Source organism: Brettanomyces nanus, chromosome 4 (assembly GCF_011074865.1).
Source record: "Brettanomyces nanus chromosome 4, complete sequence".
In the NCBI taxonomy this organism is placed as follows: Eukaryota; Fungi; Ascomycota; class Pichiomycetes; order Pichiales; family Pichiaceae; genus Brettanomyces; species Brettanomyces nanus.
In genome coordinates, this window is record NC_052377.1 from 1,655,830 (window position 1) to 1,673,150 (window position 17,321).

Genomic DNA, 17,321 nt, shown 5'->3' on the forward strand with positions numbered 1-17,321 from the left:
TACACCTAGTTAGTCCTGTCGAAGTACAACCGGAAACTCTTGTCCTCATTCTTGACCTTATAAAGAAAATTAACAAGTACTTCGCTTTCTTTGGCGGCCAAATGATTGTTGAAATGATCTTCAACGTTGTTTCGAAGATCGCTGTAAGTTCTATACTCGTATAAGTTACGATCTCTATTCTGCTCGTTCTTAATGTATGCCTCAGTAGATTCGCCAAGCTTATTGGCTTCCAACATATAGCCTTGAAATGTTTTAACGTCCGGTGAAATCACACGATTAGGATTCAAGTACATTTCTCTGTATTTTCTTAGTTGTTCTTCTGTCCAAGTACTGAAATCCATAGGGTCTGGTATGGCAAAATCCTGCGGTCCATTACTGTGAACATATTTAGAGACACTTTCTTTCTGAAGGGGTACTAACAGCTGGTTTCTGTGACGATTCTGCGATCTCGTGGACATATTGGTTGGTGAACAGAGCAAAAAAATATGACTCGAAAGACAAAAAGGCCCAAAAATATTGCTTAGTTCTCTACAAACAAGATATAATTTTATCTGGGTAAATAGGGCGATCGACGAGTCGATATTTATATTAGACTCCATATGAGAGTCGTGCTAGTAGTCATATTAGTGGACGACACTTTTTCTCCTCACGTCACCTCAGATGCAGTCAGTTTATATTCTTGGTGCGGGTGGTATTGGATGCTTAGTGGCAGCTCCTTTAGTGGGCTCGTTCAAGGTAAACTTCATAGTGAGAAGTAGTGCAAAAAAAGAATATCTGGAGAAACATGACTATAGGATTCAATTTAAAGAGCTCTTTGATGGAGGTAGGATTAAGCAGTATAAAATTAATGGGGCTTATTATGCTAATGAAATTCCAGACAAGCATATTTGCTGCTTAATTGTCAGCGTCAAAACATTCAATACGGTAAGCGCATTGAAATCATTAATGGACAGGATAGATAAAACTACAGAGATTGTATTGGTACAAAATGGTATGGGAGTAATCGACCAGCTCTACGAGGAGCTTTGGCCCGATGAAAAAGTCAGACCTATATTTTATCAGGCAGTAATCAGCCATGGGGTGTATCAGGATATTCGAGAGAAAAACACTTACAACTACATTCACGCGGGATTTTCTGGTATGAAGTTATGCAGACTTACTAAAGATTTTGCGAGCGCAACAGAGAGCAACAATAGGCAGAAGGCAACCGAGATGATCCGGACGTTGGTGAACAGTCAGTTGAACGTGGAGTACTGTAGTTACCAAAATTTGCTAGTTTATCAGGTGCAGAAACTTATAATGAACTGCTGTATGAACAGCATCACGTCGATATTGGATTGTGTTAACTACGAGTTGGATAATTTAGATTCCCCAGAGCTCTTTAAAGAAATAGTCGAAGAGTCGATGAAGATATTTGACGCAGCGTTTCCAATACTGAAAAACTCTGAATTATACGAGAGCATTTTAACGATCGATAATATCGTTAACTATACAGTGGATTGCGGCTTGAAGGTTAACGCTAAGAATTCTACTAGTATGAGGCAGGACGTATTGAATTTACGAGACATAGAGATTGATTATATCAACGGTTACGTAGTGAAACTCGGAAAACGCGTCGGTATTCCTGCCAAAGTGAATCATGCCATAGTTTTGTTGGTCAAGATCCGGTTGCAGATCAATAGGGCGAGGGTTAATCGAAAGGATGAATAAAAATAATTTAATGCATCTGTCAAAATTTTTCAGCAATAGAAGAAGAAAAGAAAAAAAAAGAAAAGAGAGAAAATAAGTGGCTCACCTTCTGCCACAGGAGGTGGCACATAATTTTTGGAACGGCCAAAGCGCGTATACGGGGGGAGTATTCGGGGAAGTCACTGATAGCCACAGACGACGAATCCTGCTCATCTGAATCGTTAAGCGATTTCATATGTTTGCTTACACGTAGAGCAACCGTAATCTTGAACGTAACTATGACCCAATACTTCTTTCCCCTCCTTTCTCCTCCCGTCTACTCCTTCTACTCATTCTACTCATTCTCCTCCTTCTCCTCCTTCTTCTCCTTCCTCTCCTTCTCCTCCCGTCTCCTACCGTCTCCTCCCTTTCTTGACTTCTCCTGCCGTTCTCCTCTTATCTGTTTGGCAAAAGCGGTAAACATAATAAGCATAACACTGCAGCTCAACAAAAAAGAAACATCTAGAAAAAGAAACTTCATTGGTCAAATAAAAACGTTTTTCTTGACATTTCCTATTTAGGAATTAAAACGTTGGGAGAACCACACCGGTTGTAGTAAGTAACAAAAATAAGAAGAAATTAAAACGGTATTCATCATTTCTATTTGCCTCACAGACTTGTCCTGACTGACTGACCCTCTTGAATATTAAACAACCTCTTTTTTCTTTCCTATATACTCTTCTATTTCTTGCTTTGCTTGAATCATTCCCTACTGGTGTTAATCTTCCTTATGACAACACTTCAAGCATCGGTCATGACCAGACCCACATTAGAACTGAGGGGCTCCGAGTGCTCTCATAACAATGGAACTGCCCCGAAATTATGCGAAGTTCTCCAAGATAAAATTGCTCCGGAAAGCCCGTATTCCAAATATCATTTTGTCCAGTTTCTATTGAAAAGTCACTGTATAGAGAATTTAGATTTCTATATGGATCTCACTCAGTTTCTGGCCAACTATGAATGTCACTATATGAGGGGAGACGGTAAGAGCAAAGATTGGTCTTGCATGTACCGTACCTACATAGAGCCTGAGATAGTAAATTTTCCGGGTGATTTGATCGCTCAGACAGACAATCAAGAAATCCCCCACAAGGATGTTCTCTTGAAGATGCGCAAGCTTTTACGTGGTTATTTGCATATGTCCTACCACGAGTTTGTTGACGATATCGCCAAGGGCTCGTTGTCGGCGCGTCCATCTTCTGAATACACTTCAACTTCTTCAGTATCCGTGTCAGGTTTGGCTTCTCCGTCTTCTATGGAATTTTCTCCTTCTGTTGCCACTTCGGCTCTAACCCAGACTGACGTTGGTGGAAAAATCAACCAAAACTATGACTGTCCATCATGTGAAAGCTGCTGCAGTCCGTCCAGTGAACGGAGCAGTAAGACAACAGATCACTATGGAAAATATAGCATATCATTATCTACCAGCAGCTGCAATAATAACAACGCTGGTAATTCCGGATGGACCAAATTCAGCAGAAAGTTTCACTGGAGAAGGCCTTCAAACACTTCCTCGACGTAGTGTTCCAGTTGCACAAGACACTTCACTTTTCGTCACCTCACTTTATATAGACCTACCTTTCCTGTTGTGATGATTCCCTATTTACTATTCTAACTACACTATTAATAAATTCTAGATTAATGTCGGAGGGGGTGATAATTAGTTTCATCTATAATATTTTTGCTCTTTCCTCAATACATCTTTACTCCTTGATCAATCAAATATTATGTCTCAGAGCACTAGATACTATTGTCCGTTCGATTGTGAAACAACAATCATTAAACTTCCTATTGAGACGGATAATGATGATGGTAAGTCAAGACGCTATAATCAGGCATCACTATCAATAACTCCACTTCCTTTCAAGTTTATCAAATGCCGGCGAGAAGTGAACGACATCGACTCTGTCGACGCTGCATCAGGCATTCAAGCCACTCAGTTTTACCGTGTTGATTCGTTCTGGGATTTCGATAACGTTGGAGTCAGCAAGCCGGTCATAAATATCACTTCGGACCAAGTAATCAATCTGGTTAGGTGCGACACTAACGAGTCTGAGAACTTCTTAATATATAGATATTTGACTTGTGGAGGGTGTGATAAAGGAGCAGTCGGATTTGGAGGAGTCCCTCTTAAGAAAGATGTCAAATCACACGCCGCAATCACCGTAATTGCAAATGCAAACGATCTCATCTACTTCGTTACAGTTTAATTTATACCATTAATAGGAAATAAATAAATGAAGCCAATCATGCCTAATTAGTTAGGATAATTGACCAAAGGGAAAAGAATCAAACAAAAAAATAGCAAATAGAACAAACTAACTACCAAGTAGCCAAGAATCTCCCTAGTTGCGATCAGCCTTTTCAGCAGCAAACACATTCTTCATTCTGTTCAATGCAGAACCAGCCTTGAACCACTCAATCTGTTCCTTGTTGAAAGAGTGAGTCAATGGACATTTCCAGGCGGAACCGTTCTTTGGATGAACAACCATCGTCAAGTCTTTACCTGGGGCAAAGCTAGCCAAGCCAACAATATCCATTTCATCGTCTGGGTTAATCTTATCATAGTCTTCTGGATTCTTGAAGTTTAAGGCAAGTAGACCTTGCTTCTTCAAGTTGGTCTCGTGAATTCTGGCAAACGATTTGGTCACAATAGCAAAACCTCCCAAGAATCTTGGTTCCAAAGCAGCATGCTCTCTGGACGAACCTTCTCCAAAGTTTTCTCCTCCAATGACAACCCACTTGTGGCCATGGTCTCTGTACCATGCTGCAGTATCTGGAACTCCTCCCCATGCACCATTGTAATGATTCTGGATATTGTTGGCCTCCTTGTTAACAATATTGATTGCACCAATCATGTAGTTGTTAGAAATGTTTTGCAAGTGGCCACGGTACTTCAACCATGGTCCAGCCATAGAGATGTGATCAGTGGTGGTCTTTCCAAACGACTTGATCAAGATAGGCATGTTTTTAGCATCCTTTCCATTCCAAGGTTTGAAAGGAGTCAATTGCTGTAATCTGTCAGAGGTTGGGGCAATAGCAACGCGAACGCTAGATCTGTCAGCAGGTGGTGCCTGGTATGTGTCCTTACCCTTGTCATAACCCTTTGCAGGCAATCCTTCTCCTTCCGGTGGCTGCAATTTGAACTCTTTTCCGTCAGCACCCAACAAGGTATCAGACACCGGGTTGAATCTCAAGTCCCCGGAGATGGCATAGGCAACAACCATTTCGGGAGAGGCAACAAACGCATGAGTCTGTGGGTTACCATCATTTCTGGATGTAAAGTTTCTGTTGAAAGAAGAAACAATGGTATTCTTCTCTCCCTTTTTGATATCTTGTCTATCCCATTGACCAATACATGGACCACAAGCATTGGCCAAAACCTTACCACCAAATTCCTCAAAAGTATGCAAAAAGCCATCTCTCTCAATGGTGGCTCTCACTTGCTCCGAACCTGGAGTCACTGTGAACAAGGTCTTGGCTTTCAAACCGTGCTTCTTAGCGTCCTCAATGATGGATGCAGCACGAGACATGTCCTCGTAAGAGGAGTTAGTGCAAGAACCAATCAATCCGACTCTGACATCGGTGGGCCATCCCTTAACTGGGGCAACATCCTTCATCTTGGAGACCGGTGTGGCAAGATCTGGGGTGAATGGACCGTTAACGTAAGGCTCCAAGTTGTTCAAGTCGATTTCAATGACTTGATCGTACTCACAACCTTTATCCGCGGACAAGTAGTCATGTTGATACAACTTTGCAAAATCAGCGATATCCGAACGGTCAGTAGCGTTCAAGAATTCAACCATAGAGTTGTTAAATGGGAAAACCGAGGTAGTAGCACCGATTTCAGCACCCATATTGCAAATAGTGGCCATACCGGTACAAGAGAAGGTATTAATACCGTCACCAAAGTACTCGACAATGGCACCAGTACCACCTTTGACGGTAGTAATACCAGCAAGTTTCAAAATAATATCCTTAGGAGAAGTCCAGCCAGACATTCTACCAGTCAACTTGACACCAATGAATTTTGGAGCCTTCAATTCCCAAGACTGACCAGCTAGGACATCGACGGCATCGGCACCACCAACACCAATTGCCAATTGACCCAAACCACCTGCATTCGGAGTATGTGAATCAGTACCAATAAACAAGGCACCTGGGAAAGCATAGTTCTCTAGTAAGATCTGGTGAATAATACCGGAACCAGGTCCCCAGAAACCAATATTGTACTTAGCACAGGCAGAAGCCAAGAATTCAAACACCTCCTTGTTCATCTTCTTAGCCCTGACCAAATCCTCGGGTCCGGACTTTTGGGCCTGAATCAAGTGATCACAGTGAACAGTGGCCGGAGTGGCAACCGAAGGCAAGCCAGCAGATATAAACTGCAAGATAGCCATCTGAGCAGTTGCATCTTGACAAGCAACTCTGTCTGGACGTAACTTCAAGTAGGACTTACCTCTTTCAATTTCCTGGTTTTCAGGATCATCCAAATGCGAGTACAAAATCTTCTCAGCATAAGTCAAAGGTCTGTTGAGTCTTCTTCTTATGATAGCCAAGTTATCAATATTTTTCTTGTAATTGATGAAAGAGTGATCTTCCAAATTGTTCATATGGACCTTGGAATCTCTAGTGAGCCTAGAGGAGACCGTGGCCATACCTCGGCAACGTGAAATTCTAATTGAACCTCTTGAAACAGCCAACATAACAGAACAAAAGATGAAGATGATACGAGGAGAATGAAGAAAGAGAGAGACAAAAAAAAAACGGATATCTCCAAATCAAAGTGTCTCCACTTTTTGTGTATAAGACTTCATCGCGTATATATATACATGGTAGTAATTTTGATGACAGAGATGGATACAAAGATTAAGCGGAAAGCGAGAGGGAAATTTTTCATGATTCGCAGCTCAGTTTCTTTTTACTAGAAGCAAAGATCGTTAGTCCGAAGCCGTACAAGAGATACGGGGGAAAGCAAGGAGGAGAAAAGGACGATCTTGCCGGTTCATTGGCAACAGCTTTGATAGCTTCAATGTTGTATAGATGGTTGGTGATGACATTATCTATTCCAGAGTTACAATTTTTCCTGGTCTTCTTTCGCTGCAAGGTCCAAAGTCGGCCCCGTCTCCTGTTCTGCGAGGCTCGCAATGCCGAGATGTGATCTTGTGGTACGGTGCACGACCTTTTTTTTAGAGCGAGCGATATTTTTCGATGACCCAATGGGACGAGGATAATTTGTCACTTTGAATTGTGTGGGGAAGTGGTATAACACCAGCATAATTACATTGAGTTAGCCTCAAGTTGTGTGAGATGTTTGAGTGGGTGAAAGGACCATATGAAGAGGAGGAGATATACCTATGAGGACTCGATTCTGTGATTCCTGGATTCTGTCAACTCCGTGGGTACTTTAGAACTAGTGAAACCTGAGCTATAAGCCCTTAGGGAGGGCTATTGGGGCCATGGGGCCCATGGAGCCCGATGAGAGGCTGAAAGCTGAGATACAGCGGGAGATCTTGGCAGTAGCCCCGGAGCTGGTGCAGCGTGGTGAAAAAATTTTCGGTCATTTGAGGATCTCCGACATCGGGTTTGGAGATTGTATGACTGAGGGAGCAGCGGAGTATGGAAAATGGAGAAGGGACAGCGGAGCAGAGGCATGTCATGTGATATGTGCACGTGAAGAAGGTCAGATGCTTTAAGGCACTTGCCAACGACTAAAGGTAATGAATAAGTGGAAGTTTGCGGGAGCGCTTAAAGCTACCGGGAGCTACCGGGAGTTACTGGGGCTACCGCATTTTTTTTCGGAGTGTACCCCGGCACTTCCCCTAAAGCCTCTAGAATCTACCACCCCTTTCTGGGTCCATCGCGAACATCACCACACTAACTGAAGCTGCCGACACACCTGTTGCATATATAAATGATGACTGGTCCTCAGCTGACATATTTGGGATCAATTCTTTGCCTTTTCTTTGTACAAGCTCAATTAGCTTTATATCGTTATGGATTCTTCTAATTTCACAGACAAAGCATTGGAGATCATTACCCATGCTCAGACATTATGTCAGCAGAACAGCAACCCTCAGTTGGTGCCTCTTCATATCCTTGCTGCTATGACACCTTCCAATGTTATTGGCGAGGATAAACAGGCATCTTCTGTGTATCTCAAATCGATCATTGAAGGCTCTCGTTTCGAATGGACCCCATTTGAGAGGACCATCAACCGTCACTTGGTGAAATTACCAAGTGTTCAAGGCTCTAATGCGGAGGCCACCATGTCTGGCTCTGCAGCCCAGATTATTAAGAATGCGGAGAAAATTAAAAACTTACAGAAGGATACTTATATCGGCCAGGACCATATTCTTTTAGCTTTACTTGATGATTCCACAGTCAAGCAGATATGTCAGGAGTGTGTAATTAACCCGGAGACTTTGAAGACTGAGGTGACTACGATGCGTGCGGGCAGCAAGATTGACTCCAGACAGGCGGATACCTCAGAGGCATCAGAGTTCTTGAAGAAATATGCAAGTGATATGACTGAACTGGCTCGTGCAGGTAAAATTGACCCAGTTATTGGCCGCGAGGAGGAGATTAGACGGACCATTCGTGTCTTGGCCAGAAGAACAAAGTCTAATCCTTGTCTTATCGGTGACCCCGGTGTTGGTAAGACATCCATTGTTGAAGGTGTTGCTCAGCGAATTGTTGACGGTGATGTGCCTCACATTTTACAGAATTGTAAATTATACGCATTGGATTTGGGTTCCTTAAAGGCTGGTGCCAAGTATCAAGGCGAGTTTGAAGAGCGTATCAAAGGTGTCTTGAACGATATTGAAAAGTCCAAAACTTTGATCATTTTATTCATAGATGAGATCCACATGTTAATGGGAGACGGAAAGAGTGATGCAGCAAACTTGTTGAAGCCAGCATTGGCTCGGGGTAATTTCCACTGCATTGGTGCCACCACTGTGACCGAATATAGGAAATACATTGAGAAGGATGGTGCATTTGAGCGTCGTTTCCAAAGGGTTGACGTTAGAGAGCCTACAGTTGAGGAGACCACCGCTATTTTACGTGGATTGCAGCCAAGGTATGAGATTCATCATGGTGTTCGTATATTAGATAGTGCTCTAGTCACAGCAGCCCAGTTGGCCTCGAGGTATTTGACTTATAGAAAGCTACCTGATTCTGCCGTTGATTTAATTGACGAGTCTGCCGCTGGTGTGGCTGTGGCCCGTGATTCAAAGCCTGAAGAGTTGGATTCTAGAGAAAGACAGCTCCAATTGGTTGATGTTGAAATCAAGGCTTTGGAAAGAGATAAAGACGCTGATGCTTCTACCAAAGACAGATTGGCTCAGGCTCATAAGAAGAAGCAGGAACTTACGGAAGAGATAACTCCTCTACGTGAAAAGTACAAGCAAGAGATGGCTGGCCATGAGCAACTTACTGCTGCCAAGAGAAAGTTGGATGAGTTGGAAATCAAAGCACAAGATGCAGAGAGACGTCATGATTCTTCCCAGATTGCGGATTTGAGAATGTTTGCTATTCCAGACGTCAAAAAACGGATTGAAGAGTTAGATAGGAAGGCTAGCGATGAAGAACAGTCCAAGTTGTACATGGTGAGAAATGTGGTTGGACCGGATCAAGTTTCGGAAACCGCAGCACGTCTCACTGGTATTCCAGTGTCAAAGTTGACTCAGACTGAAAACGAGAAATTGATCAGTATGGAGAAGCAACTATCATCAACAGTGATTGGTCAAGGTGCTGCAGTCAAGGCTGTTTCCAACTCAATCAGATTGACACGTTCTGGCTTATCCAATCCAAATCAGCCTGCTTCATTTATGTTTTTGGGACTTTCCGGTTCCGGTAAGACTGAATTGGCTAAGAGATTAGCAACATTTTTGTTCAATGACGAGAAGTCGATGGTTCGTATCGATTGTTCCGAATTGATGGAAAAGTATTCTGTTTCAAAGTTACTCGGATCTACAGCAGGTTACATTGGTTACGAGGAAGGTGGCATGTTAACTAACCAGTTACTCAGAAAGCCATATTCTGTCGTCTTATTCGATGAGATTGAAAAGGCCGCTCCTGAGGTGTTGAACATCATGCTACAGATGCTTGATGATGGTAGAATTACCGCTGCTAATGGTACATTGGTTAACTGTGCCAACTGTATTGTGATCATGACATCGAACTTGGGCGCAGAATATATTTCTGCCTCAAAGAGCACCAAAATCACTACACAGGTTCACGAACAGGTAATGAACGTCGTCCGTGGTCACTTCAGACCGGAATTCCTCAACAGGATCTCTGCTATTGTGATATTCAACAGATTGTCTAAGCATGCCATTGCAAAGATTGTGTCTTTGAGACTTAGTGAGATCGAGGGAAGATTCAAGGCCAGTGGAAAGCATATCAAGTTGGATCTCGACCAGTCTGCGTTGGACTACTTATGTAGAAATGGATACTCTGATGATTTGGGTGCTAGACCTTTGAACAGGTTGATCCAGAATATCATCTTGAATCCTTTGGCTGTTATGATATTGAATGGCCAGGTCAAGGATAAGGAGACAGTGAAAATTACAACCAGTGGCAAGGGTCTCGAGGTGGTGGCCAATCACAAAGCTGCTCAGGGTTCTATGGACGTTGATGCCGTTGAAGATTGGACAGATGATGCAGATGTCGATGACTACATGGATCCCGACGGGGACGTTCCCGTTGATCTCGATTAAGGTCGGTAATACGTACTAATGTAATATAACTAATGTTCAAGATACCTGTAGACTCGAGATCTATCTGGCTGGATTTTCTTCTGCTGAAAATTTATTTCAGAAATAATTTTTGAATTTTTTTTTGAATTTTTTTTTCTTCAGGTTTAAATTTTTTATTTGTCTTTTGTTTTTAACTATACCATTCTTCATCTCCTTTGCCACAGATTTGTCTTTGATTATCAACTACATCATGGCTACAAGAACACAGTTTGAGAATTCCAACGAGGTGGGAGTATTTTCCAAGCTCACAAATTCGTATTGCTTGGTGGCTATTGGAGGGTCAGAGAACTTCTATTCAGCCTTTGAGGCAGAGCTTGGAGATGTTATTCCAATCGCTCATACAACTATTGCAGGAACTAGAATTATAGGAAGAATGACAGCAGGTAACAGAAGAGGACTTCTTGTGCCTTCACAAACTACAGATCAAGAATTAATGCATTTAAGAAACAGTTTGCCAGACAATGTCAAGATTCAAAGAGTTGAAGAAAGACTTTCAGCTTTAGGTAATGTTATTTGCTGTAACGACTATGTTGCATTGGTTCATCCGGATATTGAGAGAGAAACGGAAGAAATTATCGCTGATACTTTGGGCGTGGAAGTGTTTAGACAGACCATCGCTGGTAACGTTTTGGTTGGATCGTACTGTTCTATCTCTAACCAGGGAGGTTTAGTCCATCCACAGACTCCTATTCAGGATCAGGAAGAGTTGTCTTCTTTGTTACAGGTTCCATTAGTGGCTGGAACGGTTAATAGAGGATCGTCTGTTGTTGGTGCCGGTATGGTGGTGAATGACTGGCTCGCAGTGACGGGACTAGACACCACCGCTCCGGAGTTATCTGTTATTGAGAGTATATTCAGATTGCAGGATGCCCAACCTGATGCCATTTCTGGTAATTTACGTGACACCCTTATCGAGACTTATTCGTAAGGGTCGCTGTAATGGGGTATATATATAAAGAGGTGTGTATTCTTTTCTGATCTAATATAATCTGTAACCAATAGCATGTAATGGCCTTGACCAGTGGCCATTCGATATGGGACCAGCGCACCCGGACCGTCTTTTTCCTCTGGCATCCACCGGGACTTTTCGCGACTCCTCATGATTTCTTTAAGTGTATACTCAGGTACCGCAGTGCATCTCGTCTTCTCTTTTGTACTCAATTACCTGACTATTATCATGGACTATAGAGGCATTCCGCGTGGATCCATCAGAGCAGCGGCCCTAGAACGATTGGCTGGACTCACAGTCAAGAAGGCACTGCCTTCTTACGGGAATTTGAGTGATGCTGTTCCTCCTATGTTTAGCAAGATTCTCAAGGGTATTAGGAAAACCTCCGATTTGTCCGGCTTGCCAATTTCCAGGGCCGAATTGGATACTCTATTTGCACTCTGCAGATGTTCTGCCTATGTAAAGAACCAGACACAGGCGGAAATTCTTCTTGCTCGTTTCAAGTTCTATTTGAGGCAATCGAAGTCACAGAAGTTCTCTTGCAATAGACTTCTAGTTCACACCTATCCTACCGCTTGGACTTGTCTAACTTACGAACTAGTTGTTGCCATTTCTAACTTGGGCCTTTCGTTTCCGTCTCTAGAGGCTGTTGCGATAGAGTCAATCATGTGCTTTGTTGAGACGTTCAGATCAGACGATACCGACTTGTATGGTTTGTTTTCATTGGTTGGCTTATTGCAAGGATTGACCCAAAAGGTCGAAATTCTTACGCCAGCACTTGTAAAGTGTCTTTTCAGCATATTCAACACAGAATTGTACTCCGAAATTGAGGCAACAATCAACGAAGCGTCTGACAACGAAGATATAGAGCTCATAAACGGATTTCTCGACTCAGGTTTCGAGTTCTCCTCTATTTTCTTCATATATTTATTGGGTCAGCTATGTACAGAGTTCTTGAAGAATTTGGTTCACGCCCCAAAAGAAGAGATCCTCACCAATTATATGCTTTGTTCAGATGCCGTGGCCTATAATGTCACTCCCGATGATAAATTGTTGGTAAAACATATTGTTGACAATTTTTCCAACATTCATGCCTACATCACCACTTCTCCAGATACCGTTATTAGTTCCACAGACTGTCGTAGATCTCTCACAAATACCATTAAATCAACTGGTTTGAATATCACATTGTTTGGTTATGTGGTATCCGTTGTCAGCTTTGACCATGTCAAGGCCAGTGTTAAAAGATATCTAGATGCAATGTCAAAATTGGAAGATTCCAACATGGATTTCTTTGTGGAACTGGTAAACTCTGACTTGATTCTTAGTGTCTTTTCAGCTGCTGCTCTTCTCAGTGAGGGTGATAGAACTATGGGACTTTTACTTAACAAGTACTTCCCTGCTGTCTTGTCCTACCCAATAGTCAGTAGAGAAACAGCTGTTTCATTGGCTAAATCTCTCACCTTTAGTTTGAAAACTTTGTCAGAGGATGAAATTGTCTCTTGCATCTATAGTTTGACCAATCTCCTTTATGATCCCGGAGAATCGGACTCACAACCTCCCAGTGCAAACGGTGACCCTCTTCGCAGTACAGGGTATGCTACTTTAGAGGCGGAAGAAGTCATATGCAGAAATGTCGTCAGTGCTGTGTTGGAAATCACAAAGGCCTTCAACGATGAATCTATAAACATTCTCGTCATCACTCTTCTCTCTCAAAAGATCAGAAAAAGCCCTGATGAATTCAATTGTGTGCTATTAGAAGGACTGATAGATTTTGTCGATATCATGGAGAAACGGGAATTTATGATATTGCTACGCTACTTTTACGATGCAGCACGTAACTCTGTCAGTAATGTTCGTATCTCCAAGATGACTATGGATGTTTGGATCAAATTTAGTGAAAGAATGGCGAAAAAACCCGATAGTGAACTCTGTACAGACTATTTGCATGGGTTGCTCTCCTCGATTATCTCTCGCGGTGACTTGGATGATATTGCTCATCATCGTTCCAATAATGATATAGCGGCTTCTGCTCTCCAAATTGAAAACTTCTTGAGACCTTTGGCACATTTATTACCCGACTTGGATCAGAAGCCTTTAGAATTTGTTGACAAGACCACCATCAGCCTGTTCAGGGATGCTTGGTTTAACCTCTGCATTCACGGCTTTGCTTACAATTCTGAGATTTATAAAAGGGACTACACATCCTTGCGTAGAATTGCTCACAGTACGCCACCGTTGGCCTCGGAATCTTCATGGAATAGAAGTGAGACGTCCATAGAGCTAAACACCGTTCTTAGACGTGCCACTTCCAAGCGTACTGAGAAGTTGCATAAGGATACGTTAAGTTCTATCATTACAACGAAAACTATCGATGCCAAAGTGTTTGAAACCCAGATTTCTAGGCCTGGCTTGATGTTTCTAGCCGCCAATTTACTGGTGGAGATGTTGCGTGTAGATTGTGGCAACTGCTCAACTTCTTTGGAATATTTGTCGGATCCTTCTGTCTCAATTGCCAAGCTTGATACCTTTGTGGGTGCTATAGCTTATCACTGCTGCTCTCAGTATATCAACAGGCTCAGGATGGGAGGATCCACTCAGTTCAGTGTACCTAGGGTGACCGCTCAATTGGAAAAGATCTTTATTTATTGTTGTCATAGAGATCATTCCTTACAGGATGTTGCCTTCCAATGTGCAGATCGCATAGTTACCTTAATTCCATCATCTTTGTGTCACGAAAGAAGCGCGTTCTCGATGTTGGATATTTTGACCCTACTTTATGATAGTATTGTTGATGCGGATACTCATGAATACGAACCAAATGTGGAATTTAGGTCTGATGTGATGGGTATTAATTTATCACTATCTGATTCTTACAACTGGCGTCAAAAAACGTTGGACAGTTTTACCAGATTTGCCAGAAGAAGTACAACTTTTGTTCTAAGTAAATGTGAGGTCGATATGAAATCCATTCTGTATACATATGTTTCCAAGGCAGATTCTATTCATAGAGTCTTGAACTTTGGTGTGACTTTTTCTTTAGAAATGGTTGGCAAATCATTGCCAGAGGAGAAGGAATATTATGGATTAAACGCTGATGCAAGAAATAGTTTTGGAAAAGGTGCTTCTGCTCTCACCACAACCTCAGGATTTCTTTCCCAGTTTTCATGGACAAGACATATCAACGATACTGGGATAGATATTCTCCGGAGCGGTCTTGACAACGTTGAGTCTATTATTTTCCGCTGTCGGGAAAAAGTTGTTCAGTTCAAGGAGAGGCTTACTAGAGGCGAGAAAGTTTCGCATGATCAGTTTGTAGTCATCATGAATCAAATAACTGGCATTATTGTCTTATCTAAGCAGGTTCGAGGTGATTTTGTGAGATGGGCAAGCGAACTTCCATTTTCAGCTATGTGTGCAGAAAATATTGAGTTTTCCGTGGGTGTATGGCTTGGCATTATGAAGGAGAAGCCAGAAGCAGCTTCGTTATTACTCTCTGGAATCATGCTAGGATTTGAGCGTAGCGTTAATCTTGGGCTTGGCTTATACTCTACGCACAACGACCTCAAGGATCCCAAGTTCTATCCCATGGAGTATCTTCCTACAAACAAAAAAGTATTTGAGCACTCTGGTAAAGTTGCGGAAGCCAGTATCAAACCTCACTTGGTTTTGATCAAACTTCTCTCCTCTCATTTCCAGGCCTGCAAACACCAAAGTGATCATCTTTTGAAGATGTTTACTCTGATGATCAGTATCGCTTTGAAGGGACTCAATGATGCCAGCGTTCATCCATTTGCACGGTTGGCAAGGTTTGAGCTTGTTAACTTTGCAGTGGATATTCTCAAATCACATATTGCTTTGAGAACTAGAGATACTCCAAGGTTGATTTCCCTTCTTCTAGATTCTTCACTATCCTGGTTCTCGACCCATAGTGTTAGTACACCATTCGGAAGTAACAAACTCAGAATACATGCTGATTATACTATTTTGAGAAAGGTGGCTACGTATTTCAATAGCGTCACGTTTGCCACAAAGATTCAGGAACAGAAGAGAAACATTCTCCTTTTATTTTTGGATCATGAAGTTTCTTTCTTGGCCGCTTGGTTGAACCCATTGAGCCCAAGGGATACATTGGGTACTTATTGCAGGTACAAATTTGATGATAAGATTCTATCTGATGCATTCTTTCTTGATGGACGTTTGGCCATCAATCTCTTCAAGAGATTTGATAGAGATGGTTCTTTGATGGATGTTTTAACATCTCTTATCTGTAGATATCCCTTCAAAGTGGTCGATGATCCGTCTGCGATTGCGTTCTTAACGTTGCGGAACCGTCCATCGAAGTCGCACGCTATTGTAGTTTGGAGTTCCGCTTCTCCATTGGATTCCATTATGCACTTCATGCCTTCTTATAATAAGGATCCGTTGGTTTTACAATACGCAATGAGGTCTATCGAGAGTTTCGACGCACATCAAACATTCTTCTATGTTCCTCAAATTGTTCAAACTTTGAGATACGATGTATTAGGTTATATTAGAAGATACATCTTAGAGACGGGTAACGTTTCGCAGTTGTTTGCCCATCAAATTATATGGAATATGGCTGCAAACTCATACAAGGACGAAGATTCTAATCTTCCTGATGCGTTAAAGCCTACTTTAGACAATATATGTGATACCATGGTGAATGATTTCAGTGATACCGACAGAGAGTTCTATGAGAAGGAGTTTTCTTTTTTCAAGGATGTAACCAGTATATCTGGAAAATTGAAGCCATATATTAAGAAGTCCAAATCTGAGAAGAAAGCCAAGATCGACCAAGAGATGGCGAATATCAACTTACAAGAAGGAGTTTATTTACCAAGTAACCCTGATGGTGTTGTGGTTAATATAGACAGGAAGTCAGGTAAGCCATTACAATCTCATGCCAAGGCTCCATTTATGGCTACTTTCAAAATCAAGAGGAAAGTTGGTCGTATTGGTGAAGATGACGACGAGGATGGCCAAGATGGAGACCAGCCAAAATATGAAGTGGTAAATTTGAGCGCCATTTTCAAAGTGGGTGATGATTGCAGACAGGATGTGTTGGTTTTGCAGTTGATGGCTATCTTTCGCACGGTTTGGATGACTGCTGGCTTAGATGTCTACGTGTATCCGTACCGGGTGACCGCTACCGCTCCCGGATGTGGTATTATTGACGTTCTTCCAAACTCTTCCTCCAGAGATATGCTCGGAAGAGAGGCTGTTAATGGCCTATACGAGTACTTTATCACACAGTTTGGACCGGAGACCTCTACAGGTTTTCAAAGAGCAAGAAATAATTTTGTCAAATCGTTGGCATCGTATTCAATTATTACCTACTTGCTTGCCATTAAAGACAGACATAATGGTAATATCATGTATGATAATGAAGGTCACGTTCTTCACATCGACTTCGGTTTTTGTTTCGATATTGCACCTGGTGGAGTGAAGTTCGAGCAGTCTCCATTTAAGCTCACTCGGGAGATGGTGCAGGTTATGGGTGGAGGACCCGATACGCAAGCATTTAGATGGTTTGAAGAGCTTTGCGTTAAAGGATTTCTTGCCAGTAGACCATACATGGATGCAATTGTCGGTGCTGTAGAGCCTATGCTTGATAGTGGATTGCCGTGCTTTAAAGGTGCCACCATCAAACGGTTGAAGGATAGATTTGTTCCTACGAAGAACACCAAGGATGCAGCTACCTACATGAGAGGATTGATCAAGAAGTCTTATGAGAGTTTAGCCACTAAGGGATACGATGAATTCCAGAAGATCACCAACGGCATTCCTTACTAGATATTATGTTAACCTAATTATGTTGTATATTTTTGTTATTATTATTAGCTGTTCCAGTAGTCTTG

At 42.1% G+C, this 17,321-nt stretch overlaps 7 protein-coding genes across 7 annotated transcripts; 5 read left to right on the top strand and 2 right to left on the bottom strand.

Annotated features, from left to right (window-relative positions):
- Positions 1-5: 5 nt before the first annotated feature.
- On the bottom strand, positions 6-458 carry FOA43_004011 (uncharacterized protein; the record flags this gene model as incomplete). The annotated part of the gene is made up of 1 exon (XM_038924256.1): positions 6-458. One exon carries the CDS (start codon positions 456-458, stop codon positions 6-8), a length of 453 nt encoding a protein of 150 aa, XP_038780184.1.
- A 202-nt stretch (positions 459-660) lies between these two features.
- On the top strand, positions 661-1,710 carry FOA43_004012 (uncharacterized protein; the record flags this gene model as incomplete). The annotated part of the gene is made up of 1 exon (XM_038924257.1): positions 661-1,710. The coding sequence occupies one exon, from the start codon at positions 661-663 to the stop codon at positions 1,708-1,710; it is 1,050 nt and encodes a 349-aa protein (XP_038780185.1).
- Positions 1,711-3,056: 1,346 nt separating this feature from the next.
- FOA43_004013 (uncharacterized protein) lies at positions 3,057-3,938 on the top strand (the record flags this gene model as incomplete). The annotated part of the gene is made up of 2 exons (XM_038924258.1): positions 3,057-3,062; positions 3,465-3,938. 2 exons carry the CDS (start codon positions 3,057-3,059, stop codon positions 3,936-3,938), a joined length of 480 nt encoding a protein of 159 aa, XP_038780186.1.
- A 135-nt stretch (positions 3,939-4,073) lies between these two features.
- ACO1 (Aconitate hydratase mitochondrial) lies at positions 4,074-6,434 on the bottom strand (the record flags this gene model as incomplete). The annotated part of the gene is made up of 1 exon (XM_038924259.1): positions 4,074-6,434. The coding sequence occupies one exon, from the start codon at positions 6,432-6,434 to the stop codon at positions 4,074-4,076; it is 2,361 nt and encodes a 786-aa protein (XP_038780187.1).
- A 1,290-nt stretch (positions 6,435-7,724) lies between these two features.
- Positions 7,725-10,451, top strand: FOA43_004015 (uncharacterized protein; the record flags this gene model as incomplete). The annotated part of the gene is made up of 1 exon (XM_038924260.1): positions 7,725-10,451. One exon carries the CDS (start codon positions 7,725-7,727, stop codon positions 10,449-10,451), a length of 2,727 nt encoding a protein of 908 aa, XP_038780188.1.
- A 229-nt stretch (positions 10,452-10,680) lies between these two features.
- Positions 10,681-11,418, top strand: TIF6 (Eukaryotic translation initiation factor 6; the record flags this gene model as incomplete). Its single annotated transcript, XM_038924261.1, has 1 exon — positions 10,681-11,418. One exon carries the CDS (start codon positions 10,681-10,683, stop codon positions 11,416-11,418), a length of 738 nt encoding a protein of 245 aa, XP_038780189.1.
- An 11-nt stretch (positions 11,419-11,429) lies between these two features.
- On the top strand, positions 11,430-17,256 carry FOA43_004017 (uncharacterized protein; the record flags this gene model as incomplete). The annotated part of the gene is made up of 2 exons (XM_038924262.1): positions 11,430-11,434; positions 11,679-17,256. 2 exons carry the CDS (start codon positions 11,430-11,432, stop codon positions 17,254-17,256), a joined length of 5,583 nt encoding a protein of 1,860 aa, XP_038780190.1.
- Between the last annotated feature and the right edge of the window lie 65 nt (positions 17,257-17,321).